The sequence below is a fragment of the Porites lutea genome, chromosome 1, assembly GCF_958299795.1.
Source record: "Porites lutea chromosome 1, jaPorLute2.1, whole genome shotgun sequence".
NCBI lineage: Eukaryota > Metazoa > Cnidaria > Anthozoa > Scleractinia > Poritidae > Porites > Porites lutea.
Window position 1 is genome coordinate 11692108 of NC_133201.1, and position 10945 is coordinate 11703052.

Below are 10945 nucleotides of genomic sequence, written 5' to 3' on the forward strand. Positions count from 1 at the left end.
TCACTTTGCTTTGGGCTAGCCGAGGTAAAATGCCCTCACACAAAATTCCATGTCACACCCCTGGAGGCCTGCTCTGACCCCACCTTTTTCATGGAAAAAGTCAGTGATACGGAATGTAAACTTAAGAGGGACCATCCTTATTACGCCCAAGTTCAAGGACAATTGGGGGTTACTGGAGCCAAGTGGTGTGACTTTATCGTGTATACTGGAAAGGGGATTTATATTGAGAGAATACCATTTGATGCAACCTATTGGCAAAACCTCAGGACCGAACTTCTTCAGTATTACTTTGAGCATTTTTTGAAATTTGCAGCAGCAGATTTTCAAAATTCAGCTGAAGCTCATTAGGTATTAAATGAACATTTCCTCAAAATGTTGCATGTTTCAATTGTGCACCTGGTGTTAAGATCCATTGCTTTAACATGTTTCAACTACTTGTGCACGAAAAAAAAACTGTATTTTGACACATTTCCCATTTTATTATACTGATATTGTTTGTAAATTATATTGCTTACAAATAGCTTTATTTATCTTGCTGCAGGCATTCAGATTGTAGGGAAAGGTGCAAGTAAAAGCAGGTGCCAATTATTTTTTTGGCTAGATATTATTTTATTTCTTGCTTTTTTATGTTCACTTTATTTTGCTCTGTTTCCCACTATCTGAATACCTGGAACAGGCTATTCATTTGTCTATCTTGGCAGTTTTGACAATGTATTTATTGGCCTGATTCAACAACACAAATCCTCCTTACAGGCCACCCTTTAATTATGGTTCTTTATTAATATTTTTAGGACAAAACTTACAAAAATTATTCACAGTTAAAAATTTTTAGATATTACAACAAATTCATTCCACCAGTTTCATATGTATATTGAGTGAATAGGGAGACCATAAAGGAGAATTGGATTGTTCACAATCCCGTTCACATGGAGACTTCAATGTTAATGTTAGGTTGTTTCAAGGTAGTACCAGTGACACATTTACAAAAATAAAATTAATATCAATAGTCATTAAAATTTGTTGGAACATAATACTGGTAGCTTCAATTTGTTGAGAGGATGACTAACACATAATTTTTTTGGGGGTAAGCTTGCAGTTAAATAGAAATAATGTTGGGTTGCGCATTGCATAATATCGCACACACAGACCACATTTGGTTTACAAGGCCAAGCTGGTGGAGGGGTATAACCCCATCCCAAATGTGGAAATTTTTTATCTTGTTGATTGCACGTTCTACATGTATGCGCAAGCTGGCAATTTCTTGAGTCTTCACAACATCCTCAGCGGGCATTTGGCTAGAACTTCCTAGAAAAGGGGGAATGTTTAAGGAAACTCCCGGTGGTAACAGATCTTGAATGGTGAACCCTTTGTCTGCCATGACTGAGTCATTGTCTTCAAAAGGCAAATCAAGGAAACCACTTCTCGCAACTATCTCCCGATCTGAAATGCTTCCTGTGTAGAGTTGACTTATAAAGGTTATGGCACCTCCGGGACTGATTCCAATGAGACCTTTAAGGGTTGTATGATGTTTGTAATTACTAAACAATTCACCATTCAGTTGTAGACTACTTGGCATCTGGCACCTAACTTCTGTGCAGTCAATAATAACTCTGGTCGATGAATATTTTTTCTTAAAATCCTCCGGCATAGTTTTGTCAATAGCTGTTCTAGAAGGCCAAATATTGATTTGCCCTAACCTAAGGTACATAAAATTAAGCCAGGTAATAAAAACCCGACTTACTGTAGACACTGAAACGTTAAAAAGATTTGCAAGATGTTCTTCGGGTAGGCCTTGTCTGAGTCTGCACATAACAGCAAAATATTCATCAATTGGCCTCAAGTTTCTTGGTCTGCCCAGTTTTCTTGACGGTTCTCCCTCTGATTCGTCATAGAATTCCGCTGGAACAGAAACGTTTGACTGAGAAAGCCAGTAGGCTATGTTTTCCCCTTCATCTCCTGGATTCAAATAATTAAAGACAGCCAAAAATGTGCTCCAATTTGGGAAACCAGTGTAAAATCTCATTGAAGAGTCATCTTCTTTAAATCTGTCTACCGAAAATAATTGTTTTTGAAGCGCCTTAATACGTCGAAAGGCAATTTCCAACTGAGATTTTTGTTCCAATACTTGCTGTCTAAGTTCTGTCTCACTTCCAATTTCCGGTTCTGTTTGCATCTCCGCATCTCTCACACTGCAAGAAAATGACGTGCTTCCATCGGCGCTCTCGGCGAATTCAACTGAGTCGTTTGCAGAGTTAACCGGAACGTCATCCGTTAAATCTACGGATGAAACATTTAATTTACGGGCTGCTTTACTTGGAGGTATTTCGAAGTTTCGTGCAATCGGATCCTTTCTCTTGCGTGGTGATGTTCTAATCCATGCGAACACGGAAGGCACAACTCCGGCTCTCAGTTCATTTTTACCGGCGAGGGTTTTCTTAATCTCACCTGACCTGAAGTGTCTGGAGCATACTTTTGTAGCCTCAGTCACTTTGAAGTATTTCCCTTCATCTCTTCTTATAGCGTGTAGCCATCTCCTCTTCAACTGAGGGTCATCGATCGGAAATTTAAAGAACGATATTTTGTTTCCATTTTCATCACGGCAGCCTTTCTTTGTGCATTCTGGCACACAGCAGTGAGTTGGCATTTCGTTCTTGATAATTATACGGTTTCGCGGTCAGTAATTGAACTAAATTGAACAGATATTGTGCCTGAATAAAGCGATCAAAACACTTTGACCCTTTGATTTGTTTACAACTCAAACCAAGCGTGACCTCACTGGCCTCGTTTCCATGCTGAAATCAATCCCAGTCCGGCGCGCCGTCGGCCATTATGAAAGTCGTGTATTGCTCGTGTATAAACTTTAGCCGCTTAAACTATACGTTCGACTTCAGGAAACCAAAAAAAAGACACATCAAAGACAATAATTGCTCAGGCTTACCAGTAGAGATGCTGCTTCTGAAGGTCATCAAGTGTTCCAGAATCGCTTGAGACTTTTCAACCCTCTTACGCCTCAAGCAAGGGCAAGTGAGTAAGCTCATTTTTGAAAACGATGCCATCCGAAATCGGATTTCCAATGACTTTGACAAGCGGTGCATTTGTCAACAAAAAGCGCAATAAACAAACCAGCCGTGAATTACAAAACAATCTTGATAGCAGCTGTATTTCATTTTGTACACCAAGTAGAAAAAGACAGTTTAAAACATCACAAGATGACACAAAACTATGTCAGCTCCAGCTATCAGTAACGCTGCATAAATTTTCCGCATGAACTCACCTGTCAAATTTTGACCAATCAGAACATAAAAATTGGACGCAGAGCGTGATCAACGCGTTGCAGTGAGAAAAGTCAAAAGCGATTGCCTTCCCTGCATGTAAATGTAAAAGCCGGTTGAATTTTCGCGTCCGAGGTCAGTCCGAAATCAACATTTTAAAAGTGCGGCTCATGAACACGACTTATATCAGGTTGCAGGCTCCCAAACTAGCTAGAAACTGTGAGATTAAACATTGTTAGGCCTGTGGTGTGGACGGACGGAAGGTCGGGTGGTCGGTGTAAGGTCACCTGATTGCCGAATTTTCTAGGATGGATAGATTTTCTAAGCTATGGGGCTTCGAATTGAGCCCGTGATCAAATAAAATATCAGCGCAAAACTTTAAACACTACGTGACCTCAATGGATAAAAAAATAAGCCCGCGATACACTCAGGTGATAATGGTCAGTGTATACTCTAGTTTGACAGCTGTCAATAATTAACCTTCATTAGAATGGCAAATATACGAATTAACAGACTACGAGTGTGAGTAAGACATATCCGTCCGGCTTTTGGTGGAAAATGCCAGATCGTGTACCTGAGCGAACCTGAGCCCACGTTATTAATTTTCTGATAGTGGTCTGCACATGTCCGATTTTGACAGCTGTCAATTGACCTTAATTTGACTTGCCAATATAACTTTAAACGACTGTCAGCCAGATGACAGCCTTGCCCGGCGTAGTTTCGTTTTTATGTTGAATTGGTAAGTGTGACATATTATATCAGTTTTTTTTTTATATCAGTTCTTTTATCTGAGCTCGCGAGATGGTCATGTGATAATTGTCAGCGGATGTCTGATTTTGACAGCTGTCAATCTAATCGTACTCATACGGATGGCTTACATAACCAAGAGGCTAGTCAAGTTGTGCAAGATCTATTGTGACATTTGACATCGGCTTACATGAGGCGTGTGTACGGGTGGGCGGGCGTACGCTACGTCATAACCAAATTTTCTCGGATGGATAGTTTACCAAATTTTCTTACCCATGGTGCTCCGCTGCGCGGGCGCTTCGCGCGCGCGAGAGCTCCGCTATAATGTGGATATGACTATTGTATGCCATATTTTACCGCACAAGTAAGGATTCCACATTCTGTGAGAGAATTGTTATTTACTTTAAGCTCAACTGAAAGCCAAAACCACTGTTTCTGGTTATACTACCAGGGTTTCCTTTTTCAAATGACCTCCTTTGCAAGCTCAGAACTATAGAAAAGTGATGGTGAAATATTTACCTTTAATTCGGTTTTTCCTTACAGAGTAGGTGGAAGCTTGTAGTTCCCCAGATGTTTTCATCTTTAGGCAGCGCACCCCAAACGGGACAGGGCAGATGTTTCATCTGTTAAGTTAGCGGAAGCTTCCCTTGTAGGGTAAGTTCAATGATTGGCGGAGCTATTAATTTTTCCAGACTCACTGTATGAAATCTTCATGATTAGAAAGGTAAATACAAAAGGCTAAACTCAACAGTGTTCAATCACTTAAATTTCACAAGTGTGTGTTCACTGCAGAGTAGGTGGAAACTTGTAGTTGCCCAGATGTTTTCATCTTTAGGCACCACACCGGAAACGGGACAGGACAGATGTTTCATCTGTTAAATTAGCCAAAGCAAACTTTGTAGTGAATACAAATAATTGGCGACAAGTTTTGATTATGGAACGTGTTATTTCTGCAATAAATACCATTCCCTTGTAGGTCATTTCAAAGAGAAGCTCTGGACCCAAAAATACAGTATGTTGAGTGGATCTGGTTCTATTGCCTTTAATCACTGCTGAACATCGCTTTACTAATTTGGTGCAGTGAAATGAGGTGTCAAGACCTGAAGGTAAATCCCTAGTGTATAAGGACTCACAAAGTAGATAACGTCCTTGTATTGAGATCAGTTTTGGTTTTAACAGGGAGACTTCTAACAAAGGATTCAGCATGTTGTGCTCTTCCGATTTTCTTTCGTGGTTTCAGGTGTAGGCCATGGCAACAGTGTTAATATTATTTTATAATAAGTGGGTTAATAAACTCTTCCAATTGGCAGTGTTTTTGCGTAAAGGCTCTATGCCAGGTACCACACAGAAAACACACAAAAGGTAATGCGCAAAATTCTGGTGGCAGGGAAGCGCTTAAATCTAGGGGTAAGGGGACCAGGAGAGAAATCCTCCTGGGGGGAGACAAGATCGAGTGGTACTGGGGGTAGCCACCCTGGACAGGAGTCCTGATAGTCTCTGCGAGTGAGACCCATATCCCCCAGCCACTAGGAACTAAGGGGAACCTGGAGGAGTGGCCCTCCTGGGTGGGGTACAGATCAGGTGGGACCGGGGGTCCACACCCTGGAGTGGATATTTTTCCAGACCTGTCTCCAAGGGCTAAGCCTTACTATGGGTTAAAGTGCAGCCAGGGGTTGCACTTCCCTTCCACTATTTTTATTGGGAAGCAAGACAGTAGTTTCACATCCCAGAAACTTAATGAAGGAATGAGACCTAGTACAGTATGATACCATAATATAAATGATTAATATACATGATTAAGATACATATGGATGTAGAGGAATAAAATAATGATCTGCTTGAAATACGTTCTGGTCGTGCTAAATATATAGTGAACATAATTCGTAATCGAAAGAGCTAAACAAAGGTTCCAGTCAGAACAAAGGGTGGGTGGGAGGGAAAAAACGCTGTTGTGAATGAACCGAAGCCCTAACAGAACTGACTGGGAAAGGATAGTGTATGCAATATGAGGAGCATATGTGCATGATGAGCATCTGACTTTGCCAAAGGAGAAGGATACATTGTAATCAAACAACTAGTTACTGTTCATTGTTCTTTCTTGTACTTCGAACTAGTATCTGCCATTACTTAGTAAAAAAGCTTATTCAAATGTTGAATGTTGTGTGACAAAAGAACAGAGACATGACTGTTACTAGCACGTCAATAAGTGTGGTTTCATAGCAATTCGTTGAAATTTAGTAAAACTTTGCTATCCTGCTGACGTGTGCTTTCTACGTTTTGGAAAGAAACATTGTTTGAATGGCTTATCCAATGTCACTCTTTTTAATTGTAATGCAGCGTTTTTAAAGAAAATACAAGGTGACAAGACTAATAAACGCCAATGAACAAATTTGGCGGTGACATTACTCAAACCGATTCTTTAAAAAACCGTCAACTAGTCGATCTGTACTCTGATTAACTGTATTTTCTATGACATGGTATAATTGAACTGATGTAAAACATGTTAATTCCAAATTCTTTTGGAAATAAAGTATATGCTTTCGGGGGGGGGGGGGATCTTTATCCACCCCATGACTTGTGTACATTATACACACTTTAGATTACCCTTCTTTTCTTTTTTGTTGCCTTCGAAATGCCTCAGTTCATGGTCAAAATTTGTTAAGGGGTTAGTTTTCAAAGAAACTGGACTGATGCTGTGTCGGTTGCGGAGTGGAAGTTGGAAAATTGTTTAGTCAACTAGGTTGACATTGTCACCTCAAAAAGATGGCGTTTGGAGATTTGTTCGCCTCCAAGAACAGTGTTCTCCAACAAAAGTCACGATAAAGTAGATTTCCACGTTTTACTCCAATATAAACCACGATCTCTTAGTTTTACAACAAACACGTTCGCTTCCACTCAGGTCTCTCTCTCTCAATTGTCCTTTTTTTTCTTTTTAACCCGCATCCGATTAGTTACACAAGGATTGATTTAAGAAAAAAACCGCGTAGTTGTTCGTGATTGGTTCGATTAATCACTAGGTTTATCTCCGCACATGTCTGCAGAAATTACTTATGGAAAAACAGCTTAATGATATCACGCAAAATAACAGCGGTCAATTACTCTCATTTTTCAGTCAGCTTTTGCACAGACAGCCCAAACTCACGTTGCGAGGGGACGGTGTAATGTAATTTACATACCATAGGTGACGCGCCGGTGTCGCGTTACAGGCGACCGTTGAAAATATAACAGACTTTGTATGGGAAATATATTACTGAGATCTGCCAACGCTGAATAACGCTAAACCTTACTTTTGCTTAAATGAAATGAATACAAAAGACTTACCTGAAATATATTCCACTGCATTTTGGTATCTGTTTGTCGTTTTACTGGTGTTCTTGGCTTTATTGCGTAACCACTGTTACTCCTTTCATAGAAGGAAGTGAAGGCTGGTCACTTCGATCTGGCAGGGTCCTGGACCAGTCGCAACAAGAATGCCATTTTTTTCGCCGAAATTCAAATCCGCTGCAAATTTTTCAGCTCCAGCCCAAGGGGAAAACCTCCTCTTCCTCTCTGGGAGATCGGCTCGAAAAAAGATTCATAATTTCCTCATCTAATAGAGCTATTTGTGCCGGACTTCGAGGCACGTCTGGCTTTCGTGCAGTGCCTGTGACCACTGTTGCGCCTACCAAACTAATTTGCATTATGACAATTAGCACTTACACGACCGGTGCAGGGGCAGAAATGACACGTCAACTAGGCTCTTGCACTGTGAAAAAGTTTTCTGAGGTCTGGACCTCCAATTCGCCATGTATCTTGTTCTGGTATCTGGTTGGTGCGCTAAAACAAGAAACTTGAGGGGGTGAGGATTGGCAATTCTACGTCGTCCTCGACGTAACTCAATGGCCGACGATTTATCTGAGTCTCCACGTCAAGCAGTACCTCACTGAGTTCGTCCCAGGTTAGTACACCTCCCCCAATCACCTTGTACATGGCTGACTTAACCACTCCGATCAAGCGCTCGAAATGCCCACCCCACCATGGGGCGCGGCTTAAGTTGAACTTCTAGTTGATTTCATGCTCATCAAGAAGGCCTTGGAGGCGCTCGTCCTTGCGTAGTTAACTTGCTGGTTTTAATAAAGGTGCCCCCATTATCTGAATAAACCACTCGTGGTCTGCCTCGGCGAGCTATGAAGCGCTTCAAACAGGCGATGAATTTTTCGGTGTCTAGACTTGGTAGTAATTCAAGATGAACGGCCCTAGACAGGCTACAGGTGAAATTGGTTAGGTAGGCCTTCTTCTCACTCTTCTTGTTCTGTTTGTATCTGATGGGTCCAGCGAAATCTACGCCAACAACTTCAAATGCCGCTCCAACAGCAGAGCGATCTTCAGGAAGTGGTCCTGGTGCTGGGGCAGTAACTGGCGTGGCAGTGAATCTCTTGCAGCCATGACACTCACTTCGCACAGATTTAGCTAGACTTCTTAGTTTGGGGACCCAGTACTGCTCTCTAACTGCTGCCATTGTTAAACCAACACCACCGTGGAGGGTTTCGCAGTGTACGTTCTGAACTAACGTCCGGGTAAAAACAGCTTTTGTCGGCAAATAGATTGGGTATTTCCCTTGAATTCGCCCATGGTATTGGAGTAAACCACTGGCATTGGTCTGCAAGTTAGGTGCCTTCTGTGTCTGCTCGTAGTGAGGCTTTTTGGTTTATCCCGCTGTTGTACTAGTAGTATCCATCTTCGTCTCACGTTATCGATCTCAGTCTTCGACAAGGGACCTGACAGTTTCTGTCTTCCTCTGCAGTTACGTATGAATCTTGCAACCCAGGCATTCACTCGCAACGCGCGGCGCAGGTCGTGCCTCTCCAGTAGCTGCTCCATGACGTCAGCAGAATCTTTAGTTTGGCTGGTTTTAAGCACTTCCCTGATCACCTTAGCTTCTTCCTCTGTGGCTGCTGACGCGGACGTCACTGGATTGGGGGGCCAATTTTCCTTGTTCGAAAGCCATTCAGGCCCATTCAGCCATAGACTAGTAATTCCTCCTCCTCTACTTGCTAAGTCAGCTGGGTTATCATGTGTTGGTACATGTCTCGATTCGATCTCAGGGCGCCGGTGAATCTTCTCAACTCGGTTGCTCACGAACTGCTTGTACTCTCCGTTGCCGCTAATCTAGTGTAATGCAACTGTGCTGTCTAACCAGGCATAGACTCTTGGGATGGGTAGGTCATTTAACGCGTTCTTTAAATTAATCACCAGGTTTGTCGCCATGTGGGCGGAGATCAATTCCAGGAGAGCACTGTAAGTCCCTGTTTAGCTAGCCGGCCTCTGGCTGCCACCAGACGTTGGGTAGTTCCACTTGATTGTTATATCACAGCGTAAACCGCAACACCTACTCCCTGTGTGCTTGCATCGCCGAAAGCGTGTAGCTCCAAACTTAGCACAGGTTCTCTAAAGTTCATCACAGGGCGTGGCACCGTGACACCAGTCGGTAGGGTCTGTTCCCACTTCTTCACTCTCTCAGTAAGGTTTCTAGTCTCTGAGTTGTGCGTCCCATGGTAGTTTCTGGTTGCAGATGTCTCGGTAAATCAACTTCCCTTGTAACGTGAATGGTGTTGTCAAACCCAGAGGGTCATTGACTTTAGCTAACTTCTTTAGCAGTTCTCTCTTAGTTGCTGGTGTCTCGTCTTGAGGAAAGGTCACAGTCAATGCGTCCAACTGCTTATTCCAAAGCAACCCAAGTACCTTAGATTCACTCGTCTGCGCTCCTAACTGCTGCTTTGCGAATGATAGCTCACTGTCCACATTTTCTCGTCCATGTGCCTCTTCTAATTCGGCAACGTTGGAGTTCCACTTGTGTAGTACAAACTTTGCATCATTAAGAGTGAGTCCATGGGTGCACCAGGCAGGTGTGCTACATGCTATCTCTCAGATTTCAATGAAACTTGGCCAGTTTAAAGGGTCTACCCCAAAACTCAAAATGACAAACTGGTTCACAGTTTGGATCTTTATGGTGGGAGATAGCCCACCCAACTAGTTTAATTAGATTTTTTACCAATAAAAGTGCATTAATAACAGGCAAAAGTAGAAAGCTCTCAGGACAACTGCTTTTAACCTTTCACTATGAAGGTTTGTATATATGTTGATACATCCTTGACCAATGCAAGGATGTAAGTTTCAGTCAATTTGATTAACAGATTGTCAATCACCGGCCTTGAATATGGGACCACCTTTTTAGCCATTCAAATACTTGCTGATTTTGAGATCAAATATCTCTCCTTGCCAGAAAGCTATGACAATAATTTTGCTATTCCCTGTTTACCAACCCTTTGGTCTATAATAAACATAAAAAACATTTCTGGGCTCTTCCTTTTTTGGGTGTCAGATGCCACTTGAAAACTGCCCCTAAATCAAGCTTATTTCCACTTCACCTGTCCAATAATTCAGCAATTAACGGCCGCTGAAGTTACTAAACCGACACTTTCAAGCCCGTTATACAAGAATAATAATTGAGGAGTTTAATGCATGCTTAAAACGTTCGAGATTTTGCGAGAAAATTAAAAATTTCACACTGATTAGTGATGTATGTCACCAAAATATCGAAGGCAAAATCGTAATGTTTGTGACCTCGTTTTCATTTTCTCGTAAAATCAGATATTTTTCTTCACAGAAGTTAAACTATCCATGACTTCTTCATTCAACAAGTGTTATGGTCTCTACTGTGACAAGACCAAGCTATTTTTAATTTCCTGGGGAGATTTCAAGTCGACATGGTGCGCGGTTGTTGACAAGCTTTGAATCACGCTAGTATAGCGCCAGTCACAAAACATCGTCAACTCGCAAAGTTAAAAACAACATTCAATGATGAGAAATTCTTCCTTATAGCGATAAAGAAATTACGCCTAAAACGTTCGTTAAGTTGAGGCTACAACCTCAGAAAAAGAATAGTG

At 41.8% G+C, this 10945-nt stretch overlaps 4 protein-coding genes across 4 annotated transcripts in view; 1 reads left to right on the top strand and 3 right to left on the bottom strand.

Moving 5' to 3' along the window:
• Positions 1-348, top strand: part of LOC140949048 (uncharacterized) — a 2161-nt gene extending 1813 nt beyond the window's left edge. Inside the window, exon 3 of the mRNA XM_073398323.1 lies at positions 1-348. This exon is cut by the window's left edge and continues 1316 nt beyond it. Within this exon, the coding sequence (XP_073254424.1) occupies positions 1-348 (348 nt within the window).
• Positions 349-1096: 748 nt separating this feature from the next.
• On the bottom strand, positions 1097-2644 carry LOC140949138 (uncharacterized). The gene is made up of 2 exons (XM_073398397.1): positions 1308-2644; positions 1097-1157 (listed from the first exon to the last, which is right to left on the bottom strand). Exons 1-2 carry the CDS (start codon positions 2642-2644, stop codon positions 1097-1099), a joined length of 1398 nt encoding a protein of 465 aa, XP_073254498.1.
• A 5435-nt stretch (positions 2645-8079) lies between these two features.
• LOC140949238 (uncharacterized) lies at positions 8080-8517 on the bottom strand. The gene has a single exon (XM_073398498.1). It carries the CDS (start codon positions 8515-8517, stop codon positions 8080-8082), a length of 438 nt encoding a protein of 145 aa, XP_073254599.1.
• A 47-nt stretch (positions 8518-8564) lies between these two features.
• On the bottom strand, positions 8565-9266 carry LOC140949358 (uncharacterized). Its single transcript, XM_073398559.1, has 2 exons — positions 9252-9266; positions 8565-9167 (listed from the first exon to the last, which is right to left on the bottom strand). The coding sequence occupies exons 1-2, from the start codon at positions 9264-9266 to the stop codon at positions 8565-8567; spliced, it is 618 nt and encodes a 205-aa protein (XP_073254660.1).
• Positions 9267-10945: the final 1679 nt, after the last annotated feature.